A 15,181-nucleotide genomic window follows, 5' to 3' on the forward strand; every position below is an offset into this window, starting at 1 on the left:
TCGGTGGAGGCAAAGACAAAATTCATGCTGCGTGTGAAACTTATCTTATCAGTACGTCCAAGGAAAGCGTGCTCTTGGGGGAAGTCGGCAGGGTCCAGAGGCCAAAAGGGTAATAAAGCCACACAGGCCCCAGGGAGACAGGGCTGGTGCGGAGCAGACCCGGGTGTCGCCTGGGAGGCAGAGCGCACCTGTTTCTCCCCTGAACAGGATGGAGATGCCCAGCCCACCCCGGAAGGGGGTAAGTGCCAGGTCTAGGAAACTGCCACTGTTACTGTCCCTTTCCCACCAGAAGCGGGGACCTGCCGAAGGAGGGGAAGGCTCCCGAAATGCAAGGAGGGGAGGCTCTGCCCTGCCTTTCCTGGGGATCACCAGCCCTGGGAGACCAGTGTGGGGACGGCTGCTTCCTCAGGCATCGCAGCTGAGACACAAGAGAGGGAGGCTGAGTCCCGCTCTAATGAAGTGTGGGAGACGGGGTGATCTTGGAGATGCCACCCTCCTTGCAACCCCCAGCCCCCGGCCCTGTCCCCGTCCCCAGCCTCTGGAGGTGCCGGAACCCTACACCCTGCCCTTCGAAGGGCTGGTTCCCAGGCAAGCAGGCCTGAGGCCTGCTGGCGGTCAAGCAGCCAATGGTGGGGGTGGGGGGTAGGGGTGCAGTTCACAGGCAAACAGAGGGGTGGGGGATGGCCCAAGGGCTGTGGCTCCGGATCAGCGGGTTTCTTGGAGTCCCGGGCAGCACCAATTCAGGCAGCCGCAGACCCTGCCCAATTCTGCCGCCCCCTCCTCACACTTTGGCTCTGGGGCCAGTTCCCCAGAGCTGCCGTGGGTTCTGTGGTAGCATGGAAGCCCCATTGCCTCAGTTTTCCTGGGCACCTGCCTGGGAGTGACAGACAAGCCTCAGGTGTGCTCCAGGGCCTCTGTTCCCCGCTCCCTCCACCTGGGACACTCCACCCCACGCTCTTGTCCACTTAGGGCTCAGCTCAAAGGCGCCTCCCAGAGACGCCTGCCCTGCCCACCCTACTGAACACGGCCCCTCCTACCCACCAGCTCTGCCCTCTTACCCCATTTGACTGTCCTCACAGCATTATCGAATTTTGGGATTCTCGTATCTGTCTTTTTTCTTTTTGGCCTCTCCTCTCTAGAATGTCCTCTCTAGAATGTCAACTCCGCAAGGCCAGCGTGATGCTGGACCTTTTTCAGAAGCATCCCCTACTTCACCCAGGGCCAGGCACAGGGTGGAAGCTCAGATATATGTGTGTGTGTGTATATATATGTATATATATATTTAAATATATCTTTATTGATTTCAGAGAGAGGAAGGGAGAGGGAGAGAGAGAAACATCAGTGATGAGAGAGTCATTGATCGGCTGCCTCCTGCACGCCCCTGACTGGGGATCGAGCCTGCAACCTGGGCATGTGCCCTGACCGGGAATCGAACCCCGATCGCCTGGATGCTAGGTCAACACTCAACCGCTGAGCCACGCCCGGCCGGGCTCAGATATATCTTTAAGGAGGGAATGACTGAGGAGGAACAGGAAACCCTCCCACCCACGCTCCCCACGCTGCCTCCCACGTCTCAGAGCCCTGGGAGCCCCAATCCCAGCCAGCCACCAACCCACCTTCCCTGGGCATGGCCTGGGGGTCCCCTACTTTGGGCCCAGCCTGGTGGGGGGCCCACTTCCTGAGGTCTAAGACCAACCCCAGAGCCCCTGATCTTGGACCCCACCTCCGCAGCGACTGCAGCCCACGCTGGTGCTGGCGACGCTGAGCGCGGCCTTCGGCTCGGCCTTCCAGTATGGCTACAACATCGCCGTGGTCAACACGCCACACAAGGTGGGCCCAAGGGACCGGGGGGCGGCCGCCGGCCTCAAGTCCTCCCCTGAGTTGCCTCATGTTCTTGGCTACGAATGGGGCAATGTTTTCCAGGTCTTGAAGTCATTTTATAACGACACCTACTTTGAGCGACACGGAACAGGCATGGACGAGAGGCTCCTGCTGCTCCTGTGGTCCTGCACCGTGTCCATGTTTCCTCTGGGCGGCCTGCTGGGGTCGCTGATGGTCGGCGTGCTGGTCGACAAGTGTGGCAGGTAAACAGGAGGGGGCGCTATTCACGTTAGGAAACTGCACTGGCTCTTGTCGGTTGCATATGTGGTGGGGACTTGATGTGGCCCTGAAAAGCCTAGTCCCCACTTTGCCACAGACATGATGCCCTAAAGCAAGCCCCTGAGTTTCCTGGGACTTCTTCCCTTGTCATTTGCACGGGAACAGCCGTCCCTCTGTCGTCAACCCCGTGGACGAGGGACAGCCTTGAGAGCAAAGTTCTTGACGGCACTTCACTCGGCGCCTCCTCAGCACCTGGAGCAGGTGTCCAGTAAAGGCTTGTTGATTGGGTTTGATTTGTGGGCAGGTGACCCGTGGCTCCAACTTGTCACAGCTGCAGCCTCTCCCTGGGTGGCCTCATCAGTGTTGTTGTTCTGAGGTTTGGGGTTCGGGCTGAGTCACGCCACATGCCCCCGTCTCAGGTCTTCTTTCCGAATGAACAGTGGCCCTTTGTACTTTGGTTGGCTCGCACGGACCCCCCTAATCTTTGTGCCTGAGTCCAGGTGCTGCAAAGAGCTGACTCTGCAGAAAAGGAAGGGTGCCCAGGTCAAGGTCCCCAGGAAGGAAGGGTGTGAGCCAAGGTCTCGGGGTGAGGCACCGGGAATGCCATCTGGCCATATCCCACTCTTTGGGATTCACAGTTGCACTTGGACTTGATACGCCAAGGCTGGCAGTGTGTGGGCGTGAGTGGAAAACCCTCTAAAGCAGGCTCACTTTTAAAGAGCTGCAGCAATTCAGTTTTCGTGCATGGAAGGAAATACTGAAAATCAGTTATGTGTTAAAGCAGGACCAATAGGACCTCCTCCTCTAGATGCTTGATTAGCAGTTGCCACATGTTGTACACGTGAATGAGGAAAACATCCAGTATGTTGTAATCACGCCATAAACCAGGCTTTTTTGTGATTCAGACTGTGCTGTTCCCAGCTTACAGTAGGAGTGGCTGGACTGTTCTGGAAGCCCAGGCTTGGCCTCCTTGCCTGGACCCACAGTCACAGAACTTGGGGCCTTAGAGATGGTCTCATCGCCACCCTCATTTTGCAGATGAGGACCCTGAGACTGGCTCACAGTGGAGCTGGCCTTGTCCCAGTGGGTTCCGGACAGCCCTGAGCAGTCAGGGCTGGTGGAGGGACAGGCAGGTGAGGGCTGTTCTCTCTGGATCAGGGCTGGCAGATCCTCTGCTCTCAGTTTGGGCTCTGATGGCAGCTTTCTCAGGGGAACAGCCACCCCAGGAGAGAAAGGAGCCTGAGAAAACCATTCTGCACATCTGGGCACCCAGTGCTGCCTAGCAGGGATTTTCACAGGGCTCTGTGGCTACCCCTCAGGAGGGGTTTCTGTTTAAAGACCCCCCACCCCCGCTCCTGCCAAAGTCCTCAAAGTCCTGATGGTCCTCAAAGGTGGGAGGAATGTGGGCAAGTCACAAAGGCTGTGCAGCCAGCAGCCACCCCACAGCTGGGACACTTCCTTCCTTCCTGACCTTCCACTGTTTCCTCCTTTGGCAAAACCCAAGCCAAACGTGGGGGCCGGGGGTCAAGGGAGCCATTGATGGATGTCATCAAAGGGCAGAGGGCACAGTCCAGAAGGTAGGGATGGTCCTGGGGGTCAGGACAGTGTAGCTCTGTTTTCCAGCCCCCCCCCACTCTTTCATAGACTCATGGGATCATCTAGTCTGACTCTGTATCCCATCTGTTGTGGGAATCCCCTGTTCAACATTCCTGATCACCTTCATCTAGTCTAGTCACTGCTTGAATACCACCAGCAACAGCAAGCTCCCTACCTGAGGAGGCAGCCCACTCCTTCCTTCCCTACTGTCCTCAGTCAGCTCCAACTGTTAGCACACCCGCCCCAGGCCTTCCTTCCTGGGACTCGTGTGCATCGGCCCCAGCTTTCCAGCCACCGGCCCTCGCAGGCACATTCCCAGGCGGCTGCGATCGCTGCCTGAGAGCGGGAGCTGGCGGGGACAGCTTCTGCCGCCTCAGCGCCCTGCCCTCTGGGCTCTGCTGTCCCTGCAGAAAGGGAACCCTGCTGATCAATAACGTCTTCGCCATCGTCCCCGCCGTCCTGATGGGAGTCAGCAAGGTGGCCAAGGCTTTTGAACTGATCATCTTTTCTCGAGTGCTGCTGGGAGTCTGTGCAGGTACCTGGAGTGACAGCTGAAGCCCCAGGCCGCGCTCAGGCTCGCCAGTGGGGCAAGGGGCCAAGGCCGACCTGCCTGGCACCACAGGCCAAGGCTGGAAGCAGGGGAGACGGGGGTCTCCCTTCTTGGGCAGCCTCCTGTCTCCGTTCCCAGGCCTTTGCACAGCTCATGCTCTCTTTCCCCTTCCCCTTAGTTAGCAAAACCTTCTGCCAGGGAAAGGATCTGGAAACATGCTTTCGGGCGGTGAGCACACAAAAGAGTATACAGATGTCGTATTATAGATTTATATAACGTTATTAGCCAACGTTACCCCAATAAGTTTAATTTAAAAACTTTTTTTAAAAGCCCACACTTTTACCTTGACGTATAAATAACTGATAGGGCTTTACAAGGTATTTTCCAAGGAGGGTGTCCAGTGTACAGTGAGGATGAGGGGCTTCGAGAAAAAGGGACACAGAATTTGGGGCCTCAGCCAGCAGGGGAGCCAGGTTTCTTCTATTTTTTTTTTTTTTTTTTAAGTGATACAAGTAGTCCTTGCTTTAGAAAAGTCAGAAAATAGGTGAAAGCAAAAGAGTTGTCTTGAAGTCCCCCTACCCAGGGCCCCAGCTCTGCAACTAGGAAGGAGAGGACCTCTCATCACGCCCTGCAGGTGGCCCTGCCGGGGGGTCTGAGGATTCTGGGAGGGTCCCCTCATCCGTGCAAACTCAGCAGCCCACAGGGCCCGGTTCCATCTCCTGCAGGGAGGTGGGGCTGTGCGAGCTCAGTTGCCTGTCAGTGGCGCCCACAGCACAGAGAAGCTTGGGGATTGTGAGATGGAGCTGAATTACATCCCAGGTCCTGGGTCCCAAGTCCCAGGAGGCTGGGACTGCTCTTCTCCCCTGATTTCTCTTTTGCTGGAACCAGGCATCTCCTACAGTGCCCTTCCCATGTACCTGGGAGAGCTGGCTCCCAAGAACCTCAGGGGCACTCTGGGAACAATGACTGAGGTTTTTGTCATCGTGGGAGTCTTCCTGGCGCAGATCTTCAGCCTGCAGGGCATCCTGGGCAATCCTACAGGTACCTGGGGCACGCCAAGGTCAAAGGGGAAGAGGGTCCTGGGGGTCGTGTGGGGCCGTGTGGGCGCCGAGGGCGCTGGGTCCGGTCGTTCGCTCAGCTGTGCGCACATCACTGGCGGATCAAGTCCGCTGAGGCCGAGGGGTGACCTTTGGGCTGTGCAGTGTGCAGCTTGGTGGACACGGGTGACCTTGATGAGGACAGTTTTGGTGAGTGATGGGGACAAATTGTGCTTGGGAATGGGAGGAGAGGCATATGCACCCTTGGGAGTTGTGCCGGGAAGGGAAGAAGTTGGCCGGTAGCTGGAAGGGGAAGGGGCTGGAGAGGATTTTGTCAGCTGAGAAAAATGCCAACATATTGGCTGCTAAGGTGGGTCCAGCGTCACGTGAAGGGGTGTGGGACGAGCTTGTGCAAGGCTGGCCGTGGTCACCGTTTTGTGGTGGTCGTGGCCCGTGCAGATGGTTTCTGCTGGTTCCTTCCATCTCCTCAGTGACGCAGGAGGCAAGGTCATTGCCTGAGAGTGGGGTGGGGGAAGTTAGGGGAGAGGGAGAGGGTGGGACAGCCATCTGGGGGTGCCAGTGCAGTGGGGTTTGGTTTGGGTTTTTCATTTTACACGTTTCCAAATTCCACACATTCCTTCGTGGGCAGATCCAGGTGTTTGCATTCCCCACAGGCCCTTGAAGGGGCTGGGAACCCAGTAGGTGCTCAGTGAAAGATCCTTGGTGTCAGCGATTCCCAGGCTGCCCGGTGCAGCCGAGCCGTAAACACCTGTCACGGAAGGGGCCCCGGGTGGAGGCCACGCCGGGGGGTGTGGGGCCTCGTTCAGCCCTCACCAACCTTGTGCAGAACTATCATCATCATCATCCCATAATCTTTTCTTTGCTGGCAAGAAAACGGAGGCTTAGAGGGGTTCATTAACTCGCCAGTTCCCACCATGGCTGCCGGGGGTTAGTTGAATCTCAGTACCGCCTGCTGAATGCAAACCTTCAGAAGGAGCTCCCATGCCCCCCCCCATGCTGGGCCCATCCCCCACGCAGGCCCCCCTCTCTTGGGATGTAAACTTATGTCATTTCCAGCCAATAAAATTAGAAACAAGATGTGGCTTCGTTTTCTCCAGGGCTCACACTTTTAAGTCAAATACTGTTCCTAAGAAAAGCAATGCTCTTCCTGCAAAAGGCATTAATAACATATCTTTTTAAAATCATAGTTATTTTCTCCATTGTTAAATGCAGACCCCCTGTGTGGGTGGGTCCTGGGCAGCCACATCGTGACAGGAACTAGGTCCCTGCTGTCTTTGGCTCTCACCAAGGGCTAGACCATCGTGGGCGAGTGGCCTTGTAAGAGGAGAGAGTCAGGACATGGGAAAGGTCAGGTGGAGGGAGCCCAGAGCCCCCAGGGACCCTGGCGGGTCAGTGTCAAGTTCTCGGTGTTGGTCCCTTGCAGGCTGGCCCGTGCTCTTGGCACTCACGGGGGTCCCCGCGCTGCTGCAGCTCCTGTCTCTCCCCTTCTTCCCCGAGAGCCCGCGGTACACTCTGATCCAGAAAGGAGATGAGGTCACAGCTCGACAAGGTACTGGGGTGCAGGCTGCTTTGCCGCCTCCCACGCCTGCCAGAACGTCCCTCCATAGCGCCCAAAGCACAGGACAGGCGGGTGGCCGGATGGAGTGAGGGGCTCCGAGAGGCAGGTGCTGATGGGATGGGATGGGGGCGCGGCCGGTGCTGGGGGGTCCAGGCAGCTCGGGGGGGTGGTCCAGTGCAGAGCACGGACCCGGTCACAGGCACAGCTGACCCGTGCTGAAAGCTGAGAGCTGGGCCAGGGTGGAGCGCGGTTGGGCTTGGGGACACCATCACATTGTTGGGGTCCTAGCTGGGGTCATGAGCGCTCTGCACTGGGAAACCGGTGGGCCTGTGGCCAGAGGCGGGCCTCGGGGTAGGTGCTGCCGGTGACAGATGGGGCCGCTCTGCTCCCCGCAGCGCTGAGGACACTGAGGGGCTGGGCTGATGTACAGGATGAAATAGAAGAGATGTGCTTGGAGGACCAGGCCGAGAGGGCCGAGGGCCGCCTGTCCGTGCTCAACCTGTTCACCTTCCGGCCCCTGCGGTGGCAGCTCATCTCAATCATCGTGCTCATGGCCGGCCAGCAGCTTTCCGGGGTCAACGCGGTACATGGGCCACGTGGGGCGGCCTGCGTGCCCCGCAGCCGCGGGAGGCTGGCGAAGACGGGAGTCCGGCCCTGCAGTCGGGCTGTGGAGGGGTCCAGGCCAGGCTCTCTCTCAGAACTGCTGGGCCACTCGAAAGCCACTCAATTTGATTAGACCCGGCAAACGTTCACTGAACCACCACGAACAGTGTTGGTGTCGGTGCTGCGGCTGCACATTAGTGCAGAGTTCAAGTGCAGGGTTCAGCTGTGCAGAGCTGAGCTCCGCATCCAGGGGAGGTGAGAGTGAGGAGCTAGTGGAGCAGGTGGCTCCTCAGGAGCTGGGATACGCCAGAGGCCTAAACACAGGGCTGCCGGGCAGTCGCACCCCATCACACGGGACATTTTTGTTTGCTAGGAACGAGGCGCCCCTGGAAAAAGCCGAAGCGAAACCAGACTTAGTTTATAGAAGCAGCTCAGGATGCAGCTGGGTGCCTGAAAGCAGAGACCCAATGTCCCCAAGGGACCTGGGAGGCTCTCTCCGCCTTCCCACTCTGCGTCTCCCATGTGCCCGCCTCTTTCCTCCTGCTCCAGTCCCCAGGGGGAAATGTCTCCTGCCAGTAGCCCTTTCCCCAATGAGCAGGCTGCAATGAGCTGGAGATCTCCTGGAACCAGCTTCGGGTTCCCAGGGGAGGGTGGTTGGTGGGCACAGCCTGGGTTAGGGGCCACCTTGGACTCACTCAGCTGCAGCTGCTGGTGGCATTGTTGTGAGTGAACCTGGCTCTCTGTCTGTAACTGGATCTATCAATGGTGTAGAAGGAAGAGCGGAGATATCACAAAATGGAGCGGGGGGGGGGGGGGGTGGTGCTTCCAGAAACATCAGTGGTTGGATGGGTAATGCAGCTACTCAAAGGGAGTGTCAGAGAGAGGCAGCTTCAGGGCCTCAGGGATGTCTAACAAGTGATGTTGGGAGTGGGATACAGCCCTGGTAGGAGCCACCCAATGGGCAACAGCACATGTGGCTGTTGGAAGGGCTGAGTAAACCCACATCCTTGGGGCTGGGCCTGGAGAGGAGCTGAGCTTGGCCCGGAACAAAAGGTGAGGGGTCACTCCTTGGGGCCTGAGATCATAGACTAGCAACGCAGCAGAGGGGGAAGTCTTAGGGTCCAGATCCCATTTTATAGACGCAGAAGCCGAGGCTCAGAGTCAAGAAGAGCTGTGATCACCTGGGACTCCAGGCAGAGCCAGGCTGCATCCCAGTCTCCTGACTCCAAGTCACAGCTCTTTTTCCCCATCACCAGCTGCCTCCCCTGGGCTTTGCAGACTGTTTGTTGTAGAGTCAGGAAAGTTAAACCAGAGGCCTACGCCTTGGGCCTGTCCTCACAGCCCCTGGGCTTTTGTTTTAGATCAACTACTACGCAGACATGATCTACGTATCCGCTGGCGTGGCGGCCGATCACTCCCAATACGTAACAGTGGGTGCCGGAGTGGTCAACATAGTGATGACCGTCATCTCGGTGAGCGACCTGGAATATTCTTTCCACTGGTTGGGGGGGTCCCAAGCAGGTGCCCTGCAGGCAGACAGGAGCCCCACAGAGTCTGGTTGTCTGGCACCTGCCCTTGGTTGTCTCTGGGACCTGCCCTGAGTGGTGGGGCAGGGGGATAGCGGCCCTGAGTGTGAGCGCCCCGTAGAGGAGGTCGGAGGTGTGGCCTCTGGGTGGGTTAGTTTCACATGAAGGGCATATTCACAGGCGATTGTTTGCTGTCTCTAGAAATTGGCTAACCATGGTAGGGACAGTCCCTCCAGGCGTCAGCAGGGCCCCAAGATGCCAAAGCATCAAATACAGAAACTAGAAAATGTAAGAAAGGCCACGCAGGGCGGTGCTGGAGGAGGGAGTGGTAGCACCAGGTCCCAGAACTCTGGGCGCCCCCTGGGCCATGGAGGCCCCTCACTCCTCCCTTCCCCTGCAGGCGGTCACCGTGGAGTGGCTGGGGAGACGGCTCCTCCTGCTGGTCGGCTATGGCATCTGCGGCTCGGCCTGCCTCACGCTGACGCTGGCGCTCCTCTTCCAGGTGGGACCGGTCCCCTCCCCCCACCCCTTCTCTGGGATAAGACAGGCTGGGAGCGGGGGCCCAGAGCCCCTGGGTGGGTGGGAGGTCCAGGGAACAGGCTCAGCACCAACAGACCAGGGTGGTTCTCAGCTGTGTCCGGCTCCACGCCCCCTTCAATGCAAGTACTTTGTGATGCCCAGTCCTGCAGGGATGTTCGTGGGCGACTTCACTCCCCTGCACACACACGAGCAAATAAATAGCTAAATAGCCCTGGCCAGTGTTGCTCAGTGGTCAGAGCATTGGCCTGCGCACCGAAGGGTCTCGGGTTCAATTTCTGGTCAAGAGCACGTACCTGGCCCGGCCGGGCGTGGCTCAGCCGTTGAGCGTCGACCTAGGATCCAGGAAATCGGGGTTCGATTCCCGGTCAGGGCACATGCCTGATTGTGGGCTTGATCAATGACTCTCTCCTCCTTGATGTTTCTATCTCTCTCTCCTTCTCCTTTCCTCTCTCTGAAATCAATAAAAAGATATTTTTTAAAAAAAGAGCACTTACCCGGGTTGCAGGTTCAAGCCCCAGCCCTGGTCAGGGCATGTGTGGGAGGCAACCAATCGATGTGTCTCCCTCACATTGATGTTTCTCTCTCTCTTTCTCCCTCCCACTCTCTCTGAAAAAAAATCAATGGAAAAAATATCCGCAGGTGAGGATTGAAATAAATAAATAAAAACAATCCCCCAGGTTACAAAGTGGAACAGTGCTCTCATCGTGAAATCCTACCGCACGTCACGATGTATGTCGGTCTCCAGTGTTAAAGTATCTCGGGGAGCTGGTCAGAGTGAAATGGGAACAGAAACGAACATGAGAAGCTATGAAATAAATGGGCATCGAGTCAATGGGTTGGAGTAAGCTCGAAACACAATAGGCCGCCCAAACTGGAACGACATCATTTTAATTTGTGATTTTCTCAAGCACATATTTATTATGGGTCTTACCAAAAGTTTGAAAATACATAGGATGGCCCTAACAGGAAGTATTCTGCAACCAGCCAACATGGTTTACGCCCTGGCTTACATCTTTGCATTGGTTGCTTTTACAGTAACTGCACCAGCTGACAGAGACCCTTTTCAATTAAAATGACATTGTTGGAAACGCAGTAGACACGAGGGCAAGAACGTCGTGCGAGGAGGTTATTCTGTAAATCAGTGACCGCCTTCTTTCCCGAGCTGTCCTCTCCGTGATGACTTCCTCCTCAACAACAGGCCGAGCACAGAGACCCTCAGGGGGATGAAGGGCACACACGAGGGGGCCAGTGGAGGAACCGGCGGGCAGAGACTGGGGATGCGGCCAGCGAGGACAACGCTAGCTACATTCCAGTTTTGGTTTAATTAACGTTTTCTTTCTAAAGATCTTATTTATATATATATATATATCTTTATTGATTTCAGAGAGAGGAAAGGAGAGGGAGAGACAGAGATAGAAATCTCAATGATGAGAGTCATTGATCGAGCCCACAACCCGGGCATGTGCCCTGACCGGGAATCGAACCCCAATCGCCTGGATCCCAGGTCGATGCTCAACCGCTGAGCCACGCCCGGCTGGACTAAAGACCTTATTTTTTAACTTTAAAACTTATCTAACTTTTTAGGAGAACATTTAGGAAATTTAGGCAAATGAAGAACAAATAAAACTAGACAGATCATTGTTAGTTACCTGCTGGAAACCTAAATGACGTCCCCAGCAATTATTTTTTCATCTTACCGTCTCTGTCTGAGCATCCGGCAGCCCTGTCGGCTCCTGCTGGAGACGTACCCAGCCCCCGGCCCACGTGGCACCGTGTCCAGGGCTTCCAGCCTCGGCCATGTCCCCTTTTGCTTCAAGTATGGAAACGGACCCCACCTGCTCAGAAGCCTCGCTGGTCTTCATCCCAAGTCACTCAGCATCTGGGAGGCTCCTCTCTCCCCCCTCCCCCTCACCTGCAGCTTGGAGACAAGTTCATGGAAGGAGGTGTCCCCGGCCCACCTGCACCGTCGGCACCGCGCCAACCCCTCCTCCGCAGCGTTTTTCATTGTCGTGGTGACACAGTTACCTGCGTGGCCAGGCTGGTGGGAGTCTGTTCGCCGGTTTTGTGCCAGCCGTTGTCTTGCTGTGGGCAGCATAGATGATCCACAGGCTCTCCCGGTCCTGTGGCTTCTAGAAGGATTCTCTCAGCTAGCGTGGGGTCCGGGTCCCAGCGCCATCCCTGCTGATGGTCTGACTTGGGCTGTTGCTTGACCCCTGGGGGCCCAAGCGCCCTCCTGGTCTGTGTCCAGGCTCTCGGTGCTCTGAGCCCACCTTTGTAGGATTGAAACGATAGCATCCTCGCTCGCGGTGGTGTCGTGAAGATTAACGGGTTAACATTGGTGATGGTCAGGGAATAATAGGGCTGGTGGAAGCCCCCTGCGACCTAGAGAGCGGCTATCAGTCCCTGGCTTCACACCCCCCCCCCCCTTGCCTGCAGAGCCCTGGAGGCACGCGGGTGCTCAGAAATCCAGGTGTGGCTCCTTCCCGTGGCGGGCAGGCAGCCCGGGTGCAGGTGGCCTCATCTGTCCGTGGGGCCCTTGGCCTCGAGCTCTCAGAGGTCCCAGGCCAGGCCCTGTCGGGCACCGACAGCCCTACCTCTCCCCACAGAGCACGGTCCCTGAGCTGTCCTATCTCAGTGTCGTCTGTGTCTTCTCCTACATCGCGGGACACTCCATTGGGCCCAGTGAGTACCCGCACACCCCGCCAGCCTCCCAGGGCCTCGTGCGTGGCACCCAGAGGAGCGCAGTAAATATTTGTTGAATGAGTGGGCGTCCTTGGCTTGTGCCGCGCTGATGTCCTCTGTTCCTGTACCAACCCCACACACGCTTGGAGGCCATGCTCAATTTCCCTTGTCCTTGAAGGCCATTCCAGTTCACCTTCATTCATTCAACAAACGTTTACTAAGTGCCAGCCAGTGCCACAGCCAGGCCAGGCCCCATCAATCTCCTGCAGCTCCTGGAGGTGTCCAGCCTCAGGTCCAGCACCCCACACGGAGCTGAGCCTCTGCAGAGAGGGAGCTCATGCCAGCCAGTCCCCACCGGGGGCACCTGGGTTCATGTGCAAACCCTCTGCATACTCCCTGTAGCCTCCAAGCTCACAGCCCACTCAAGGCTCCATTGTCTTTGGTCCCCTGACCTCCAGTTACCTTCCCTTGTTACCTATCCCCATGTCCCTGTGCTAGTACCTGGGCCTTCACCTGGGCCTACCTGTCTGTCAGCCTCCAGGCTCCAGGCTCCCCTCCTCTGCATGTCCTTCTGAGAATCAGACCCTGTGCTCACAGCCTGGGGAAAGGCACCTCTGACTCTAAGACTAGGACATTCCCTGCGGAAACTCGATTTTGAAAGAGCTTTTCATAAACCAGAGTAAAGGTACCGACCCACTCAGCGCACTGATGGGGCACCTGCTTAGTCTGTGCCGGGCTGGCCCCGGGGACACAGCTGGGGGCAAGGCTGACACAGTCCTGCTGAAGGATATCTAAGTGGGATTTTCGGCATGTGCCCTGATTGTGGAGGCAGAGGGCGCAGTGGGGAAAGGTCCCACGTGTGCGGGAGACCTGAGCTCCTGGCTGCTCTGCCCCTTGCTGCCTGGGCCGCCTGGAGCAAGCCCTGTGCTCCTCCGGGTCTCAGGCTCCTGTTTGAAGAATGCGGATAATCAGGCGGGGGTCAGATCCTGCACTGATGTGACATGTGAGCCAGGTCCTAAGGGACTGGTTTGCTCCCGGTACCCTCGAGGGGAGGAGGGAGGCAGACCAGGGCGGCACCGATCGCCTCCCTCACCACTGAGGAAGGTCCCCCCTCCCTGGTGTGTAGTTTCTCATTTGATGTCCCAAGGGTAGCTCATTTCGGGGCTTTGAGGTCCTCTCCATCTCCATCCACTGAGGCTGCGTTTCCAGCGTGGCCATGTCACCCCCCCCACCGCCAAGAGTTGGAAATTGGCTGGAAGGACAGACAGAACCTTATTATTTTTGTGTGTAAAGCCCTAGACATACAGTAAACAAACAGATATACAGTGGGTCTGTGGTATTCACATTATATAAGGGGTGATGATTAGAAAAAAATGGATTTGGGCATTTTAGAAAAGTCTCCTTAATGAAAAAAGGCCAGGTTTGCGCCCAGGTGCCCGCCATCCCCCAGACCTTCCACAGGAGGGCCGTCCCCCCCCCCCCCGGGCACAAGCGCTCACTGAGCCCTGTTCCTTTACTGTCTGAGAATTTCAAAACGACACCAACACCAGGGAGAGTGGACACTGTGACCTTGAGGCCCTTGGAGGGAGGTGCCCCCCACCCGCCCCCCTCCACCTTGCACCCCGCAGCCGTGGGTGCCCCCAGGAGAAGCCACAGGGGAGAGGAAGCAGGGCGCTGACGGAGAGATGTCAGCTCCTTCCCTTGGCCGTCGAGGGCAGGCCAAGACGGACAGGTCACAGGGCCTGGGGTTGGGGCCGGGCTCCCCAGCCCCCTGCGCTCCACGGGCCCTGCGCTCTCTGCCCTCGAGGTCCCGTCCCCTCCGTGGTGAGGACCGAGATCTTCCTGCAGTCGTCGCGGCCGGCCGCCTTCGTGGTGGACGGCGCTGTGCACTGGCTCACCAACTTCATCGTGGGCTTCGTGTTCCCTTTGGTCCAGGTGAGTGGGCCGCGGGCGGGAAGCACAGTGGGCCAGCCTTGCCCCCTCCGTCCCCCTGCCCACCCCTGAGCAGAAGGGGCTTCAGGAAATAAAGCCGGTTCCCTTCTACCAAGGCCAGAGCTAATTCCCCAGGGGGGCGGCTCGCAGAGCTCTCTGAGGCCCACGAACGTGTGTGGTGGCTCCCTGGCCAAGCCCTGGGAATACCCCGTTTCCCACTCGCTGACGGGAGCCCCTCGCTCAAGTCCTGAAGGGCCGACTACTAGGGGCCCCCGTGTGCCAAGGTCAAGGCAGTAGGCAGCAGGCTGGAGCCAGGGCGAGGGCGCAAACCTGCCGCCACCTCCTCCCCGGCTCTGACGGTGAGCGCCCCAGCTCCGCGCCCACACCCCGGGCCGGGGGCGCACGTCCCCATTGTTAAAGGGCTGAGGAGTCCTCCTGGACGGGAGGGCGGGACCCACCTCTCCAGCTATTTTAATAAAACTGGCCGCCAGCGAACTCCTCTGTGACTCACAGAGGCCCCCCAGGAGCCGCCCCTGTCCTTCCCGCCTCCGCCCCCTCCGGTTTTCCTGTCTCTTGGCCTAGGAGGCCATTGGGGCCTACAGCTTCATCGTGTTCGCGGGGATCTGCCTCCTCACCGCTGTTTACATCTACGTGGTGATTCCCGAGACCAAGGGTCAAACGTTTGTGGAGATAAACCGAATTTTTGCGAAGAGAAACGGAGTGGAGATTCCGGAGAAGAAAGAGATCACAGATGTCGAGCCTCATGCGCCATCTCCGCCCGCCAAGGAAACTTCCTTTTAATGGCTCTGCGTGTCCCCAGGTGCCACATCAAAGCTCCCTTCTCTGAGAAAGGGACTTCCCGCCCCAGGCCTCAAGAGAGGGTCACAGCTCTGAGCTTTTTAGGCCCCCCGGTGGCAACTGGAAGGCTTTGGAAAGATTAGTCCCTGATTTGGTTGAGACGGGGTCAGCCTCCAGCCCTAACCATCGGGCCGAGTGGCTCAGGAGCATGGGCAGGGCCCTGGGCATTGATCCGCAG

The 15,181-nt window shown here is 57.8% G+C and overlaps 1 protein-coding gene across 1 annotated transcript; it reads left to right on the plus strand.

Annotated features, from left to right (window-relative positions):
- Positions 1 to 208: 208 nt before the first annotated feature.
- Positions 209 to 14,946, plus strand: SLC2A7 (solute carrier family 2 member 7; the record flags this gene model as incomplete). Its single annotated transcript, XM_081145689.1, has 12 exons — positions 209 to 238; positions 1,732 to 1,830; positions 1,924 to 2,084; positions 4,107 to 4,231; positions 5,135 to 5,287; positions 6,728 to 6,853; positions 7,258 to 7,445; positions 8,827 to 8,937; positions 9,392 to 9,493; positions 12,138 to 12,213; positions 14,021 to 14,148; positions 14,728 to 14,946. 12 exons carry the CDS (start codon positions 209 to 211, stop codon positions 14,944 to 14,946), a joined length of 1,518 nt encoding a protein of 505 aa, XP_081001815.1.
- Positions 14,947 to 15,181: the final 235 nt, after the last annotated feature.

Source organism: Miniopterus schreibersii, assembly GCF_964146895.1.
Source record: "Miniopterus schreibersii genome assembly, chromosome: 8".
Lineage (NCBI taxonomy): Eukaryota > Metazoa > Chordata > Mammalia > Chiroptera > Miniopteridae > Miniopterus > Miniopterus schreibersii.